Source organism: Poecilia latipinna, unplaced genomic scaffold (genome assembly GCF_001443285.1).
Source record: "Poecilia latipinna isolate Pla-1442-1.1 unplaced genomic scaffold, P_latipinna-1.0 Scaffold5, whole genome shotgun sequence".
NCBI classification, from domain to species: Eukaryota; Metazoa; Chordata; class Actinopteri; order Cyprinodontiformes; family Poeciliidae; genus Poecilia; species Poecilia latipinna.
Genome location: NW_015112621.1, coordinates 872,421 through 891,917, shown reverse-complemented (window position 1 = coordinate 891,917; position 19,497 = coordinate 872,421). Strand labels below are relative to the sequence as shown.

The 19,497-nt window shown below is 38.2% G+C and overlaps 1 protein-coding gene across 2 annotated transcripts in view; it reads right to left on the bottom strand.

The window, feature by feature from the left end:
* The window catches only part of cntn5 (contactin 5), a 180,428-nt gene that overhangs the window by 46,759 nt on the left and 114,172 nt on the right, over positions 1 to 19,497 (bottom strand). For both annotated transcript variants that reach the window (XM_015016012.1, XM_015016085.1), the window contains exons 9-12: positions 16,753 to 16,855; positions 7,122 to 7,303; positions 3,763 to 3,899; positions 3,518 to 3,647 (exon numbers count right to left, since the gene is read on the bottom strand). In XM_015016012.1, coding sequence (XP_014871498.1) covers positions 3,518 to 3,647; positions 3,763 to 3,899; positions 7,122 to 7,303; positions 16,753 to 16,855 — 552 coding nt within the window. The remainder of the gene's footprint in view (positions 1 to 3,517; positions 3,648 to 3,762; positions 3,900 to 7,121; positions 7,304 to 16,752; positions 16,856 to 19,497) is intronic.

Genomic DNA, 19,497 nt, shown 5'->3' with positions numbered 1-19,497 from the left:
TTATAAGCCTCTACAGAACTGAATGAGGGAAGTCAACCTTTTGTCTGGGGTGTTTTAGCAGGGATGCACTTCTGGACATTGAGACCCTGATTTGTAACGTCAATGAGGCCCGTTGAGGGTGGCCAATATGCTGAAGTGGCCCTTGGTGAAATTGAGTTTGACACCCCTGGCTTAGCACCAGAATACATCAACAACATGTTATATCAACCTCACAGACCACTCAGGTCTCTTGATTCAAATCTACTTTGAATCCCCAGAACCAAAGATGGAAAATCAGCATTCAGTTTTTATTCTCCACTAATCTGGAACGAGCCTCCAAAAAACTGCAAAACAGCAAAAACACCGACTTCCTTTAAATCAAGGCTAAATTCCCACTTCACTTGTTTATTAGAGTTGGTTTTGATTAATAATGACTGGAACATTGATTAGTTCTAGATTTCATCCCAATGTTTGATGATAATTATTCTTGATGACTCTGATAATAGCATTTGAGAAAATGTGACGTTTGTTGCTTGTTTGCTGTTCTCAACCATAATTAGTTATTGTGTTTTTATCATGTGAAGCACTTTGAAATGCCTTGTTCCTGAAATATGCCACACAAACAAACTTGACTTGATCATAATCAAGCATCAATCTTGTAACTTTAAATACAAGTGAAGATATGGACAATTGTAACCTCAAGCCTGTTAGCGACAGAGAAGATTATTTATATGAACTTCTACCGTTCCAGGACCCGAATACAAACGTCTCTCATTAGCAGCATAATAAAGTTCATATTTGTCAAAAGACAATACAAAAGATTGTAAAATGTACCAAAGTGATATTTAACTGAATTATTTGTTATATTGGACACAGTTGGGTGCTTTGTATATATTTTTTTAAATGTATTTTGTTATTGGCATTAATTTATCCAGACTGAGAGAGTAGTAAGTGCATAAGATACAAATAATAAACAATTATGTAGCTGTTTAGAGAACCATGCACTGGCCATGCACAGGCTCTAGGGCTTTGTCAACACTGGTTATTCAAATCTTGAATGATGCCTCATAGGTGACGTTATGCACAATGACAATTCAATCTCATCTGTAGCTACAGGCCAACCCTTCTCCCTGTAACACTTGTCTTTGAGCCTGAGTAGTTGTCTGAGTGGCGGAGGTCCCTGTAGACACAAAAAGGAGCAGAAACCGGAGCAGTTGCTGTGTGTATTTGCTTTAATCAAAGCTGGTGGCACCACCACTCGCATGCCTCCATGCTACCACACTCCCAGAAGAGCTGGATCTGGGACAAGATCGCAGACGTGAGGGCAGCCGTTGACCCCGTGCAGCCTCTGGTGATCGCTCATCTGCAGGCTGTTATTAGTCATGTAATCTGTCCTGATAGTGTTCGCTTCTGGACATCGAGACAGAGCGCAGGTCACTGGGAAGACGTGCCCGTAGGGTAAAGTTATGAAAACATTCATCAACGGCTTCCAAATCTCATCCAACGTGACTGTGACTCCGAGGAAGACACGAGTATCTGGTCGTCGGCTTGGATAAAGCCTTTTAAAAGCCCCGCAACTTTTAAATCTTGCAGACAAACACCTTGAATCTTGAATATAAAGCTCACCAAGGAGTGTTGTTCTACACAGACATCCCAGAACGTACACAGAAAACTTTATCCATTTGCAGTAAGATTTTCAAAATGCCACAGATTCCCCTTCAGAAAAGGGCAAGCCATAAAAGACAGTAAATCAAGTCATCCCTGAGGGAAAAATGAAAGGGGAATGGGTATCACCAGATGTGTCCCAGTATCGAAGATGACAAGGAGAAAATAGTGCATCAGCACAGAACAGTGGACAGCTATTTCAGCACGACTCTTATGTTTTAGCCTGCAGCCTTAAGGCATAGAAGCACTTTCTCTTTGCCTTTTAATGTCTAAAAAGTTTCCAAGTGCACATAATGCTGGTTCGGTGGAAAGAGGAAACTAATGATACAAAGTTATTCGTAAGTAGGCAATTGTCAGCAATTGCAGGTGATTAGACAATTATGGCAATCCCTGACAAGGCACTGACTGTCTTGCAGAATCAAGTTAGTTTAAAGAAAAAAAGACAATGTTGGCTGTTTGCAAAGTCGTGCTATGGAAATAACAGAGCTTCATCTATCACTCTTATAAGGTAACACTGCTGTTTCTTGTACAAATACGTCTCAGTAAAATAGAACATGTGCTCTGATGAGACACATTTGTCGTATTATAAAATGAACAATCTCTAAGCATGTATGAAATGTTTCACTAAGCTAGCATTCCTGTATTTTTTATATTTTGATAAATATATATAAATACATTCTAACACAGAATATATTAAAGTATTATAATGCAACAAAATATATGCCATGTTTTTATTAGTTTTATGTGGAGTATTAGTATAAATAACATAAATAAAGGCTTGAAAACAGTCTATGTATGTATGTGTTTCACTTAGTGAAATTAATTACTGAAATGAAGGAACTTTTCAATAACATACTGATACATTGAGATCCACTTATGTAATTTTGCTACTATCTGTTAAAAGAAAAACAAATCCCACTTAATACAGCCTGGTGCAATGCCGTCTATCTCATGAAGTGCACGTGATATATTCCCACAAAGTAAGATCTTTGCATCCAAATTCTTCAGCAGACTCTAATCTGCCAGTTTTATGTCAAGATTCAGTCTTTAGAAGAAAGATGTGTTTCAGATAATCCTAGATGTGCCTCAAAACAACTCTGAGAATTGACATGTTAAAAACCCACAAACTCATGGAATCATCTAGGTTTTGTAAAGTTCTGATTTTGAATAAAATAATTATTTTAACAAAGTATTTCTCAATTTTCTGGTATTTAGCAAACAAACAATTTTAGTAATCTAAACTGAGCTAAACACGGAGAGTTTAGCTCAGAGAAAACAAAGGTTAAGTGCGTTTACTTTCAGTGTATTTAAACATCTGCTTTCAGGAGTGTTTAATGAGGTTTGGCTGGAAAAACACAGATTCCACTGAAAAAGGTTGTGATGAAAGTCAAGAAGTGAAAGTTTGTTTTTCTTGGAAGTGGGTATTTTCGTGTGATAGCAAACAGGGCACTGATGAGAGCCTAATGAAGTCATTAAAATCCCCAAACAAACCACTGCCAGTGTTTGGTTCCATTAGCTGAAATCCATACCTACAAGTTACTGGTTTACATCCTCCTCAGAGTTGTGCCAAAATGTTCTAGACCCTCATCAAGTTGATGTGCACACACTCCTCAGTGAATACAACCAGGAGAGTCATTAGTCTGTTCATCTGTCCGGTGCCTGGGTTAAATCAGGGGCCATTGATTGGCAATCACCATATCTCACAGTTCAGCGTTCTCCTCTTGCATTTCAATCTCTTCGCCTATCAGCCAGTACCTTAATCAGACATCAATGGTTCAGCCGGTATTAGATTAAGAAATGTGCTCTGAAGGAAAGCGACTTTAGTCTAGAAAGTAGCAGCTTGGTCTACATTAACAAACCAGGTGATAAGTACCTAGAATCTTCAGCTCTGCATTGGAGTAGATGGCTCCGTATTTATTCTCAGCCACACACTGGTACATTCCTGAGTCCGTCTGTTGCACTTTGTTAATGGTCAGTTCCCCGTTCGCTATTTCAACTCGACCCTGAAACGAGGCAAAAGCACCAGGGATAGTCAGGACTTGAATGTGGAAATTTTTTTACCTCTGCATGAAGTGTGCAATTAACGACGAGGAGGGTTGCTGTGTGTATTAAAAGTACCTGGGATGTCAAGGGCAAACCGTTACGAATCCAGCGATAGGTGGGCCGGGGCCTCCCGATGGCCTTACACTCCCATTGGAGCTTCTCTCCACTATCCATCTGAGTGTCATTAATCATTCTGACCCACTGAGGGAGGGCTGGAAGATAGAGAGAAAAAAAAGAGACATAAAAATGAGTAATACATTCTTAAAATATACAAAAGCCACAAGTATGTTTTTTCTGTAATTAGAATAGGCAAAAAGGCAAAAAGGCAAAAAAAAAAAAAAAAAAAAAAACATCCAAAAAAATGTGTTGGAAACTTATATAATATTTAGATAAAAGTCCAAACCACACATTTTGTGTTCCAAAAAGTTCTTGGCATTATTAAGGCATAAAACGTAACAACTCACCAGATCAGTATACGACGCATTTACAGCCTGGAAAAAATAGGCCCTCAAAACGATAAAAGATTTTCAAATATTTTAAAAAATGGAAAAGCAAATTAGGTCCCTTAAGATCAATACATTGAATAACAGTAATTACCGCTGCAGGTCTTTTGGGGGTATGACTCTCTCGGCTTGAAACATCAGCAGGCTAACATACAGTGGACCACCATCTATTCACTGTTCAGTATTCACAGATTTGTGGATTCTTCTGGGGACTTTAACTGTGGAATTTACACAGTGTGTTTGCAGATTTTTTTTGTGGAAAATCTAAAATATTTGAAAAGAAAAATACAGTTTGGGAACCTGATATATGTAGCTACAATGCCACTTTACTCCACCTTTAATGGCAGTTGCAACGCCGACCAACACTGGTACGATTTTTGGTCCGATTGAATCGAGAAAGTTCATCAATATCAGTTTAGATCAGGTAAATCTAGGCCTCACTGCAGTCACAAATCTTCATGAATTTTATTGTGATAATGTCAACTAGATCAACAAAGAGTAGGTCATCACAACTATTACAAATACAAATACCCTGATGCTCTATAGCAACAAATTGGTTCCAGAAGTCATCTAATTATTATATAGAGATACACATTTAGACAGACGCATGTTAAACCAGTAAACATTACAATGCAAGGCAAAGAATAAACTGAGCCCATACATCTGAACTACCGGTAGTTGTTAATAAAGAAGCAACTCAGACAAAAAAAAAAACAAAAGTGAGGCTTTTCTGGGCCCACAGGCTGCATTAAAAAGAGGGAAGCCTCTTTTACCGTCTAACTGCACAACTCTTTAATGAATGTGTGTATCATTGTGTAATTTGCAAGCAGAAAATGCCAGGAGGCAATTAGAACTGGAGAAAATGAACACACAAAATTCTCAACCGAATGCACACAAATAGTCTTTGTTTCTTCTTTATGAGAATATTTTTTTTTCTTTCTACTGTAAAGCAGCTCTATAAGCTCTGCAAACAAGTCAACTACCTTTCTTTGGGACTTCTTATTTTCCAACGTATTCTGTGTTTTCAAGGGTTCACACTCCTGCTCAACAACATCCTGCATTAAAGTCCCTTAGCTTGCGTTCTAAAAACCATGAAGACTCTGTTTTTACATATAGCAGACTCTTTCTTTTGCTCACCCTTATATGTTGTATAACAGAGAAATTATACAACAAATAACTGCAAAAGAACACCGTCTTTTCTTGCTATGACATTACTGTAATTAGTTCTTTAGTTTTTTCATGGGTAAAGAAGTATGATTCTTGTTGAACGAAGTGGAGACAAAAGTAAAACTAACAATCTCAACAACACAGGGTTTTGGAGGGTTTGAAACATTAACTGTACAAGAAGTTTATTGCAATAAATGACAAATGATAAATGTCCACCTGCACCCTCCAGGTATGTTTTAATGAGGCAATAACACTTTAGTATGAAATAAAGCTAAAAATATATATATATATATTTTAAATAATAATTCTTCCCTCCAAATCCTTTAAATTGGTGGAGCACTTAAAAGTCATATGTTCTACAACCCTTATTAATGAGCTTTGAGGTTTTGCTTGATTTATTTCAGTTTCTGTTGCACAGGAATATCAAAAAGTGTAGATTCAGACAGAGCACAGAATCAAGGAACATCCTTTGCGTATTTCCTCTTCACCTCCTCAGTGTGTGCACACACCCTGAGTATTGAGTTGTTTCTTCCACGGCCAGCAGACTCTTTTCTTTTCCATGCATATGCCACCTTCAGCAGAATACGTTTGGTGTGCTTTGATTGAATGATTATGGTCAGCAAGGTCTCCCGCACAATGAAAGTTCAAGCTGCCAGGTGACCTGTGTAAATTACATTTAGTGCAGGGCTGCTACAAATTAGCTCCCTATTCTCCTTGTGATGTCAACAGAATGGAAGTTGCCAAGAACTGTGGGGCCTTGGAAATGTGTTCTACCAAGGTTGAGGTAGTCCATTATCTTGGTCCTGTGCACAAGGCACAGACAAAGAGAAATGGGAGACATGTACCAGCTTAGATAAGTTTATGATCACAGGTACAGCCAGCAACTCTGCTCCATTATTTGTGCCTCTTATTGTCGGGAGGCTAAAAGCAGCACTTTCCAAAGAAACAGATTCACATTTGAAGCTTCATAATTCAATACCAGAGCATGCAAATATTGACAACAAAATCTCTGGCTATAAATAATTTGTTATTTGAAGGATTTTGTGTTCCTTTAATAAGCAAATATGTTTTGGAGCCATAAAACTGTACACATTAAATGTATGAAGCATTAATAAGTATTTCCATTGTCTTTAAGATGATTTTAAAAAAAGGCATTTTGTGACACATCTGCAAAAATATTTCAAACATTTAATTGAGCTGCAAGATAAAACAACTGAAAATTGAAAGCAGTGAAGATCAATCCAGTCGTTTCAAGCCACGCAAAAAAAAACAAAAAAAACATCAGATTATGTTGATAAGATGAAAAAAACAAATTGTTTCTTAAATTCTTGTCGGAACGTCCCGCTTCTTTCTCAGCCTGCAAGCATGTGAGAAATGTCTCTCAGATTTTCTAGGATATATACAGAACAAAACCTTTTCAAGATTTCTCTACAGTTTCTTGCCTTGAGTTTGAAAAAGACAAACAACAATTATATTATTGAAAAATTGCTTGGAAGTTGAAAGTAGAGCAATAGTGTAGTTATGCTTCCTGGAATAACTATATCAACAAATGTGATAATGTATGCTTGCTCTTGGATAATGCATGACGGCTGAGCAGAAGCAAAAATGATCTAAACAGACCAAGAGGGGATAGTAGCATGGATGCCTGAATAACCACGCAGTAAGACTGCATGCATACCACATACCCACATTAAAAAGCCTGAATTTTTGCCAGGAAAAAAAAAGTGCAAAAAGGAAGCGTAAAAGTGGTGCACTCCGACTTACTGTAGACCAGCAGATGCCCTTTGAAAGCAGTTCCTCCTCTTGTATTCTCAGCCTTGCATTCATAAGTTCCCGAGTCTTCCAGCTGAATATTGGGAATCTCTAGTACGGCCTGGGACTTCCGGAGTCTTGCCTTTTTGGGGAAGATGCCATTTATCTTCCTCCATGTGATTGTTGGCACTGGACTGTAGGAAGAAAATAACTTTTTTTTTTACATTGTAAAAGCAGCATTAGCTTTATCCGTGGTCAATAAAAGGTTGGAATGGGAATGATGCAACTTTCTATTACAAACCGACAGGTTTCGTTAGGCAGACATATTACATTGACTTTCACCATCTATCAAACACACTTTAATAATGTGGGTGTTTTGGAATTTCATACTAAGTGACTGCACAGAATCAAATAAAGATATGTTCATACACCAAATAAACAAACACTCTCTCTGTATGAAGTCAAATTCTCTTGTTTCAGGTCAGTTAGATTGACCAAAAATATTTCTATTTGCTAAAGGCTAAAAAGCTTAACAAGAAGATTCTGCAGAGATTTATTTTAAACGTTCTTCGGATTCACATTTGGTCGGTATCGAGGATAATCTGCTTAGTATCAGGACTATTTGTCTTTTAAACTGTATGACTTTGGTCAAATGTTTTGGGTTTCCTTCCATAAGTTTCTCAGCAATATTTTATTGGAGTTCTGACCCATTCCTCCTCACAGAACCGGCATAATTGGGTCAGGTTAGTTTGTGTCAGTTGACCTATAAGAGTTTTCCAAATACATAACATCATCTGGGCTTTTCCCTCATTGTTTTAAAGAGACAGTAACATTTCTATATGTAAACTTCTGATTTGAAAGACGTTAATTAATAAGTCTCTGCCCTCTCTGTCATTGTGAAATTTAGCTAATAGACATAATGGTGGGGGGTGTAAGCAGGCTGTACATTAAGCTTTCTAGTTGATGAATACAGTTTGGGTTTGAGCCTGATTTTTTATTAGCTGATTTTAGAGAGTTTTCTGATGCTAATTTAGATGCCTGGATGATCTCTGTTGGTACTTAAACCATATTTTGTTCATAATAAGTCACAATATGTTCAGTTGTATGCAGATGCAGCTGATTGAGTCGCTAATTGAGCTGCTGCTGCAAAGCAAAGTTAGCGTCTGGAATAAAAACTAGCTTAATCCACACACTTCTGTGTTCTGTTTCGCTTCGAAAAGCAAAACAGAACACAGAAGATGTAGAGATCCTAGCAAAGCAGAATACTTGAAGAAGGAAGTTTAAAACATTTCTTTCCTTGATGGGTGAATGTGACAAGCCCAGCAAACAAAATGTTTGAGAAAGGAGTGCTGACATGGACTCAGCAGGAATATCAGGATTGCAGCATAATGTGTTTCATCAGGGAGGGACTGCAGAAGTATCTTCCATACTCCAGCACTCTGAGATTATATGGGCAGACAGAGACTTCAGACAGAGTGGCAGATGCAAATAGCTTTTCACGCACCCGGCAAACCCACCAGCTGAAATGCTCCCATCTGGGAAATTGTGCAGGACAATAAAATCCAGCACGCACAGTGAGGAGAAGCATTTATCCCAGGGCTGTGCTCTTTATCACTTCCTGCTCTTATACACAATAAACACCAGAAATTGAAAGCACACACATTAGACTGTATTCAAGAGTCAGTGTGGTTACTCCATCCTGAGGCGGTGCAGCAGGCCAGGCGAACAAATCCAAAGAGCAGTGAATTCCAAATTATTTTTCTCACTTCTTAAACCCACTTGACAAAGAAAATTCTTTGCATATCTGTGAACATTTTTATAAAGGATAAACTAGGAATTTCCTGATCAGCACTTTTTGTTTTTGACTTGAGGCACAGAAGAATAATGCTGCGTTTCAGTTGCACTCGAAACAGAAAAATCAACCGGACCGCCCTTCGAAGTCGGATTTCCCACTGGGGAACTGGGATCAGCTCCGACTATCCCGTTATGACTTGTAAGGCTGACGTCGCCTTTCCATATGGCCGCTCCTCTCATCAGCAGGAGTCTGATGTGGTGGAAACCTGTTTATTTTACAAGACACACATGTAAGAGTGCATCTAAAAATCAATGTTACATGTAGCTTCTCAGATCTAAACTGAGCAAATTAAAAGTGCTGTTTGCTTATGGAAAGTAAAGCTTAAAATTATGTTTGTAAACAACGTTTATGGATGTCACCATGTTGAAATTCTGACTTCTAAACTACAACATTGTTATGCTGTCAAACCCAGCTGTGTTGTGACTTAAATTCAACGCAGTGAAATTTCCTGCTCGTGCAATCTCAATCCGATGTCTGCCTTTTTTTTTTTATTTTTTTTTTTTACAACAGAGTTACACTCCAAGTAACTCAGAGAGAATATGCCGTGCAGTGAGAGAATAGTTTCATCCTCTCCCCAGTGCAGAAATGTAATCAAGCACCACTGGATGCTTTTTAAGATCTGCTTCACCACTTTGATTTTTGTGGACTCTGGATCATTGCTTTTACTGCACAGGTGAAGTTAAGCTTACAAACTTTTGCCAAAAGATTATCCTTCGGGGTTTTTAGTCAGAGAGAAAAAAAGGTGGTAGTTCGACAGCCTCGGACTAAACTAAAAAAATTACCACTGGCACAATTGATGTTCTTTTTATGAAATGCTGTTACTTTTACATCGGATCTAACAGGAAACACATCTTGCAAAAAGTTGTACTGTTTTGTCAGTGCATAGAATATTTTAAGTCTTGAGGAAAATCGGAATTTTATTTTATTTTTTGCCAATGTAAGACGACCTCTTTGGTCAACGGTTGTTTTCACCTTAGAACTCACCTGTGGGGGTATTTGTGTCCAGCATTATTAAATCTTAAAAGCCTACCATTACTGAGGCAAGTAAGGCATGGAGTGTTTTAGACATTGCTTTGTTTTTCCCCCGTCTGGGTGAGTTGTTGAAGTGCGAGTAAATTTGGTAGGCCGGCCACTCCTGGGAGAATTCACTTTTCTCTACTTGATAGCTCTTACAGAGGTTTGCTGAAGTTCCAATGCCTTGCAACCCTTTCCAAATTGATGGATGTTTGTGACCATATCTTTTATTCTTAAATTTCTTCAGATTGTGGCAGGTTATGTTGGTTTGTGAAATCTGTTTGCCTACTTCATGTTGTCAGACAAGGTTTATTGAGGCGATTTCTTCTTTCTACGGGACTAGCAGTAATAAGAAACTGGACCACTGAAATATGGTTCACATAGGAAATGCAGGAAGTTTAATTTGAATAACTTTTTCCTTTAGAACATTTTTTAAAAAATTAAAAATTGTGCAATGATCTGAAAATATAAGTGAAAGAAACAGGAGGTAAATACATTTTCAAGCAGTGTCAATGTCAACCGTTGATGTTTGACCCCAAACCTAACACCTTTTAAAATCCTTAATTCAAGGGCACATATCCTACAAATGTATCAGATTTAGTGTTGAAACAATCCACATCCATCTTTTCTTTTTTGGTCAAGAATGTCCATGTAGATTCACATGACAGATGACTTCCACATGTGGAGGAAGAAAGCCCTATAATGTGTGCAGTATCAGTCATCTTATGTACGACAAGAGGATCTGACAGGTCCCTGAAAGATGGAAACATGACACCACACGGAAAACCTTCAGCGACTCCATCAATCATTTAGTCTTGATGGAAACGTTTTTTACCCTCTTTGCAAGGACGGCGAATTGCCCTTGGCTGGCACGGCCTTGAATTAGAATTCAGACAAAGTTTTATGTACCAGCAACAGTTCACTTTCACTTTGGACTGGACTGTTGCAAAACTAGAGTTCTGTATGTCTGACTAAACAAAAGCTGTCTGGTGTAATGAAGATTTAAGCACTATGCAAGAATTGGGGATTGAGTAGTGACGCAAATTATACTTCCTAATGGATAACCCTGGAGACTTTTGCTCTGACTAAACTCTCAACAAGCGCGAGAACAGAGGAAATCTATAGAGACCTTGAGGGGTTGGAACATAACGGTGAATCTTTGAGAGTCCGTGGCAGGATTTCTCTTTGGAGGCTGAGTAATGAGTGCCGGGACTGTACAAGCTCACGGCCCCTGGGAGCGGCACAGAGAGAAAATGGGCCCACTCATTTTAAAAGCAAGAAACCCTTCATGTCAGTATCCACGAAAGCTGTTGGCAGAAAATCCAAAACTCTGGTCCATCTGCTCTCTCAAACTGTTCAAGCTAACCATACATGACACTGGGAAAGGGTTACACACTGGAAAGTATGCAAGGTGTTGGAGTTTTCAATTTAGGTCTGTGCCCAAAGGCGGGCTGCGTAGATTACATCTTAATTAGCGATTCATACAATTGCTTTGCCCTCATCTGGACTCCTTTCATAATAAAAGGTTCAAAATGGAGTCTAATACCAAAATATAATTGAGAATTAGATTTTTTCACACCATTAAAATCTAGATAATACCCTACAATTTAGCCCATTTTCTAAGCTCCAAATATCCAGGTCCCTTTGGAGAAGTTTAAGCCATCCTGAAATCAGTAAAGTGGTGAAACGAATACACATTTTACCTGTGCGGTATCAGCCCAAACAACTACTTTTTAAGCACATTAACCACAGCACAAAGTGTATGAAATGGGTTGCGTTAAGAGCCACTCTCTGATGCTGCTGATAATGCGATGCTGTATCGCCCAGCAGAGGACAGCAACTGGAGGAATTTAAGAGCTTGATTCCCACTGGGGTCACTGGAACTAAAAGTATAACAACTACTCCACGGCTATTTGGATAAAAGCACCCGGTACATCCCATGTATCATCCTTTAAGAGGATGTGAGTGGGTTGAATGTGTAACTCCTCACATATACAAGGCTTTTTGAACCACAATGAACTTCACACTTCAGTATGTGTTAAAAACGAAGGCGGCCAACAATATTTCACTTTTAAACTCCTTTTAGAAGACCGTGGAGACATAATCTTTCTGTGAATAAGGGTAGTTAGTTTGTTTCAAAATGAGATTTACTAATTACAATTTATCAAGATGATTAACCAGTCTAAAGTTACATAGTCCTCCTATGTAAAGCCATCAAGGCCATGCCAGTCAAGGTCATTTTTATTTCAGCCTGCTCTATATGGTGATAAAGCCCCAAAAGCCTAATATTTAACAGTAAAGCCAATAAGGTCAGTCCTTTATTGAGTGTGTATCCTATAAAATTGCCATATTGCTTCAGAAACTAAGCATAGTCTGGTTGTCAAGGGAGTAGCATTGTTCCTCAGATGTTCAACCTGTATCCTTCCTTTTTTCTTTTGTCAAATCTGTTTGCTTGCATTATTTATTCTGGAGGACAATATTTTTAGAAAAATTACATTTAGACATAAGAAAATCAGCAGGTCATGTGACACAAAAGTTACAAATTTCACTTGAAATGAAACTGTTTCTTATGTAGAGATGAACAGCTAACCGATACTTTACATGACAGCAAGATATTTTAATATCAACATAAACATTGTACAAAGTCTCTAAGAAAACATAAAATGAAGGTATTAAGACTGTTTATGTTCAACTCTATTTCAGACAAATTGCTTTGTGTTATGGTTTGAAAATAAATATCTTGAATGCAGACAAAAGAGATGATTATAGATTTCAAGAGAACAAATAACTTAACGTTCCTCGTAGTAGAAAATTGTCTGGACAAAAAGTACAAAGAATAACCTGCAATTTTATATGAACAATTCTACGGCTTGACATCCTCGTTAAAGATCGGTCAAAAGGTTTAAAATACATTATTTTGATTTGGTGGCACCTCACAGGTGGAAGAAAAGCAGAAATAGTTGTGAATTAAAAACTTTCCAAAATCCTTAACAGTGCAAAGTCAAATATTTAGATGTTCTTTGACATTTTGCCATGATAAATTCTGCTACCATACTCAGTTTTGCTCAGTTTCTATCCAGCTATTTTAAGATGAAAATTTCAGGCTTTTCCATTTTGAATTTAACACGGTAGCCAGATTCCCATCAGGAGACAATCTCAAATTATCCCAGTTCCACAGAGTTTCTTCATGACACCAGCAACTTTGAAAGAAAAGCAGCATTTGGTGCCATGAGTTCATCAAACTCTCAAATTAAAAGAGAATCGTTTTTGCTCTGCTGTTTTACTTCAATCCTCCTCCCATTCTCTTTGCCCTTGAAAGTGGCCTCCCAAGGCGCAGCCACTGGTAAATATCTAATAGGCAATATCATTAAGGAGCTTTGGCAGTAATAAACAAAGAGCCTTTCATGCCCTAGCAGGGTAGTAGTGCCATCATACATATTGATCAACAGTGGTACAAAACCCATTTTAACTTCATTTTCAGCACTATATAAAGACTGGCATGTCTTAATTTGGTGAATTGATGAATCATTCATCTCTGCGTACAAGAGGGACTCAGTTAGATCACTGTCAGACTGAAAGCCATCGCACACAAATTACTTCAGTGAGGGAAGCACAAGGCAGGAGCAGAAGCTGTTTGGCTGTTCAGCAGGAAGTCAGAAACCACTGCTTAGCTTCATAAGTAACACTAAGCGAAGGGAAATTATAATTCAGTCTGTTTATTTACTAAATAAACTGATAATTAATTGATATTTACTCAGGGTTTTTATTGAAATAAATGTAAGAAGTATGTGACTTTTGGTCACCTGTAATTTATAGGCTGTTTATACTTACAAACTGTATCAAAGAAAACTTAATTAATTTGCTTTGATAAAAGGTTTGTGCTTCTGATCTGTCAAAATAACACACATCTCTGAATATATTTATTTCTTGCTTTCAAAGAACAAAAATGTATTCATATATGGTCAATTTGAGTCCATTTACAGGGTCATCAAAGTGTAGCACACATTTCTCTTTACTCAGACGTCTAAACAAAATAAGGGTTTATATATGTGTGTAATTTAATCTCATTTTCAACACAGCTGTTCTGTGAAAGCTACAGGGGTTCATTAAAGAGCATTAGTGAACAAACAGCTTCCTGAACACTAAGGGATGTAAGGAGCATGTTGAGGAAAAGCATTTTTCTTTTAATTTGTTCAAAAATGGAGGCGAAAATGCAAATCCACCAAAACATGACTGTCCTTCCGAACAGACAATCCAGACAAGAAGATGATTAACCAGAGCAGCATTGAAGAGGTCCATGGTAAGTCTGGAGGATTCAGAACGGTCAACATCCATCCATTTTCTTTACACCCTTGTCCCTCAGTGGGGTCAGGAGGTGCTGGTGCCTCTCCAGCTAACGTTCCGGGCGAGAGGCGGGGGTCACCCTGGACAGGTCGCCAGTCTGTCACAGGGCAACACAGAGACACACAACCATGCACACACATTCATACCTAGGGGCAATGTGGAGAGGCCAAATAACCTGACAGTCATGTTTTTTACTGTGGGAGGAAACCGGAGTACCCCGAGAGAACCCATGCATGCACAGGGAGAACATGCAAACTCCATGCAGAAAGACTGGGGATTGAACCCAGAACCTTCTTGCTGCAAGGCAACAGCTCTACCAACTGCGCCACTGTGCAGCCCGAACGGTCAACATAACAACTATTAATCCTTGTTCTGACCTTTACTGAACCCTTAAGAAGTTTAAGATTTGCCAAAGTTACCCAGCAAAGATGTGGAAGAAGGAGCTCTGGTCACGTGAAAACAAACATCATTTTGTTGGCCTACATGCAAAACGTACCATGTGACAGAAAACCCTGATTAAACCATGCAAAACACTTTAGACTGGGATGGGATTCGATCTCGGCAGAACAACAACAGACATACACTCAGCGCTCCATTGGAGTAGTTTACATCAACATGTATTCATGTATTAGACTGCACAGATTACAATGCAAAGATATAAAACTTTGCAAGAAAGAGGACAACAAAACAGTTTCTCCCCATTCCTGATTTATTTAAGCATTTTTTTCTGATCCTGGAATAGTTTTCTTGGTTGTACAAGCCCACGGTTTCATTCAATACAGTGATGTGTGAAAACAATTAAGACAATTGGTTGGAACATATGGAATCCTGTCTCTACCCCTGTCAGATAACCACTGACACAATTATGTTATCACTTGAGATAATTACTGACGTGTGAGGGCGACACTTTCTGAGAAGTGCACAGAGATTAGGGCTCCCTATACTTTAAGTGTGTGCGTTTGACCCATATAAGATGTGCGTGTGTGTGTCTGATAAGCAGGATGCTCACCGTGAGCTCTTAAAACAATTAATTATCATTATTTGAAGCTTGTTGAGTTCTATATATAATCTGGTAAAGTTTGAGCTATTTTGCAAAGACAACTAGACAAAAGTGTGATCCTTTTTAATTAGTACGTCTCTAGTAGTCTGATGTCTGTAAGTCTGTTTTTAACCAAATACTGAAGGAGTTTTCACTCCTGATAGTGGAGTTGGTTTGAATGGGGATCAAAATGGCCACATTTGTCACCGTTTCTGTTAGTGTGGTTCGCTTTCACACTGTATTGTGTCAACTGAACCAAACCCTGTGAAAAACCTGGTTGTTCCCTCGCCTCTGGTGACGCTACACCAAGAAACAACACAAAAAGTTTTTAGAAGATACTGAGCGCAACTTCCTTCCTCACAAGATGTAAACAAAAATGGAGTGGGGTCAGATTTTAGCATTTGTAGGATTTCTCTTTTGTCTTTGGTAAAAGACCATGAGCCATTTCTAACGCTACAGTGCTAAGCTGGTTGTAATTCCCCAGAACGCCCAGCGCTGTAGTGCTTTTATATATGCATTTGAACTGCACCAGAATTCACTTCATCTGAACTAAGAGGTTTTTAAGTGGACCAGAGTTCACTTCTTGATCTGCATCAGCGTTTGATTGCACATTCACAAAATTAGAGTTTGATTAAAGCTGACAGGGCTGGTGTGAATGCACCATAAGTGTTACATTAGGCTGTATAAATAGAGCTTTCTATATTGACTGAGGAAAAAATGTCACCGTGTTGTGTTACCTTTATCCTAATAAAAAAGTTGTTATAGGTCTAATGTTTGTGGTTGTAATGGGAATTGATTTGAAAATGTTACCACATCATGTGTGTATTCTATACATCACAACAGTGACAAATTAATAATGTTTTGATATAAAAATGTAATAAATAGTAAATCACTCAGAAACTCCCTCCTAGTGTGAGTGGATTTATTCTCTAAGGATAAAGAGTCTTCTCTCCTCTGACTGATGGCTTTTATCATTTTTTTTCCCCAAAACCCACATAACCTTGGCTTTCTTTACAACAGACACCGAAAGCAACCAGGAAACATGGATACATTAGGGATCTCAATTATAAGAACACACTGATCCCCGGGGGTGAATTCCCCATTCAGGCCCCCCTGCCACCCTCCTATTGTACTAACATGCCATCTAACAGCAGAGCCATGATGCTGCACTTCTCAACACTCACTTAACATATCGCCTGCAGTCAAGATATGCCTCCGTTCCCTTTCAGATAATGGAATAATGAAATTTAAAAAAAGAGGAGAGCAGAAGAACACAGGGCAGCGCTATCTAAAGGATCTCCCAGCTCTAGTGATGAGAGGCTGCAGTTCACTCATCTTGGTGATTAATAAACAATTATCTATCGTTGTGCACTTTGTCTTCGCTTACTTACTTCCCCAGAGCAAAGCACTCCAGCCTGACAGTCACTCCTTTGGCAGCCAGTACAGATGTGGGGAAGTGCACTTCAATTTTGGGCTCGTATTCACCCATGACACCTAGAAAAGGTTAAGAAAGAAGAATTGGGAGACATTAGAACCCAGCAGATACAGCTACAGGCATCATCTTTTCTTCCATTCTCAGTTATTCTCTTCCCTTCTTCACAGTTTGCTATAAAGAAATGGACAAGCATTGTTTAGCAGTGACAGGGGATTTCAATCATAGCATATATAAGCAGTATTTATGAAACAAACACAGACTTAAAGGCAGATGGAACTCAAATCTTACTGAAAACATCTTATTAATAACGTAAGAATACAACTTTTAGTAACAAAATGTTTACGTTTATAGTAAATTACAGCATTTCCCGGACTATAGAGCATACCTCACTATAAGCTCCACTCACAAAGTTTAAAAAGAAGAAAGAAAAAAAAACTGGAGACATACATATATAAGCCGCACCACAAGGCTGCGTCCTTAATAAATTTGATATTAAGGACGCAGCACTCCGTTTCCAACGTCAAACCATGGATTCGTTTACGCTAAGTTTACGTGCAGCGGCTCCACTTCCCTCCTGTACTGCTAGATCGACAGCCTTCAACTTAAAAGCTGCATCACATGAACTTCTTGGTTCATGTGAGGGGGTATGAGTTTGAAAACATTTCTCCGTCGCCTGCTGCTGCTGCTAGCATGTGCTAGTTCTAAATGAAAATCAGCACTTTCTTCTTTGATTTCCAATTTTCACGTCCTGCTAGAGAGCCCCCTGGTGGTTGGAAAAAATCCACAGAAAAGCCGCACCGGCTATAAGCCGCATGGTTCAAAGCATGGGCGGGGGGGGGGAAGTAGCAGCTTATAGTCCAAAAAATACGGTATGTCATCTCAATGTACCTGTTGGCAAAACAAACAGGTACAATTTATGTAAAACAACCAAACTTCAATCCAGCAACATAAAGAAGTGCCAATTTAATGTCATTTAGTCAATTTCAATACAGCTGTGTCAGGTTAAAATATGAATTAAAAGTGAAGTTATTTTACTCACTCAGTGCTATAATAGAAACTCATAGTATTCAAGCAGTTTTTGTCCCTATGTTACCAAATTACATCAATGTGAAAAATGTCCAAATACAATTTAATTTCAAGCAGTACATAGACAACTATTTATTAATAATTTAACACAGTTTGCTAAAGGATAGTTTAATCAATACATTCTACTAAAACTGGTTCTTTGAGGAAAATATTGATCATGATATTGATGTGAAAATAAATGTCACACCCCTGCTCTAACGGTTGCAGTCATCTATATTGTTTAAGAAGTTTTTTTTCTACCACAGTTTCTCCATCCACAGAATTTTCCACACAGCTCTCTGTGAATGGCACGCTTCACGTTCGCATTAGCAACTCTCCTTTTGTGGCTTTTCAAATAAGCTGCCATAGTTATGGTTATGGCCACCATACTAAAAAGTATTTATTATTAAAATAAATACTTTAATTGATCTAATTCAATATTTGAATTTTCTAAGAAGTTTCATTTTGGGTTTCAATTAGCTGTGAGCCACAATCATCAAAATTTAAATGTTTAAAATGTCATTGTGGATAATATCTCTAAAACAATCTATATAATATAGGATATAATAATATTGAGCTGCTGACTTTGCTGAAATCCTTCTTGCTAAACCAGCAGGTGGTGACAATTTTAATTATTTAAAAATGTTGGAATCATTGAGAAAGAGAGCAGGTGCCAGGCAACATATTGCAAAATGTGCTGAAAATGGAATGGCAGAAAAACCCGAAATCTGTCAGGACAAAAAAAAAATCTAACAAAAAGCCCCCAAAAAAGACAAAGAAGGATGATGTACCAGCAAATATTCTCCAGTGACAACAGGGAACAGAACAGTGCTCCATTGTCCTCCAGAATTAGTAATCCACTCCACAATTCGCAAACACATTGTGAAGGACAAAAGTGATAGTGTGTTATCAGTCCTGCTAAGTGCCGCGATGCCTAACACCTTCACTCTAAGTCATAGCTAGAGGACACACTTGTTTGTTCATCTGTATGTTAAGCCGACCATCTATTTCCATTTACCGGGATGATGTGTCAGATGGCATTGAGCAAATGCAGAGTAACAAAGGCAAACACCATCATCTGGGATCTAATTACTATTACCATTTTTACTAAATGGGAGTTTACAATATGAATATTACATGAGCATTTCTCTTTTCTTTGCCCAAAAAGTGTGAATCTCAACAAAAACAGTCCACATGTGAACCACTGGCGACGCCACTTCCTGCAGGAATACGTTTCAAAACATATCATGACACTGCAGGGAGTGCTGCTTCACATGCATTAAGGAGTATATGATCAGTAAGACAAATGACTGACATGACATTTCAGAAACCATAATTACAATTTTTACGCGCATGTGACATTTTTTATGTAATAAAATGAATTCAGCAGAGGAACAGAGTTATTGAATTGTGGCTCGATATGTATGGAGAAAAAGAGTTTTATGATATTTGTCTCAAAGAACTTTTCAATTTCAATCTCATTCCCAACATTTATGGCTCCAAAGCAGCCCTTCACATATAATGAATTTGCAATATTTCACCAGCTCTGGTTATAGTATATTCAATATCATATTCAGTCTCAGTGGTTGGCCTTGATAGAACTGTAAAAAACAAAGTTTAAAGTGGATGCCCTAAA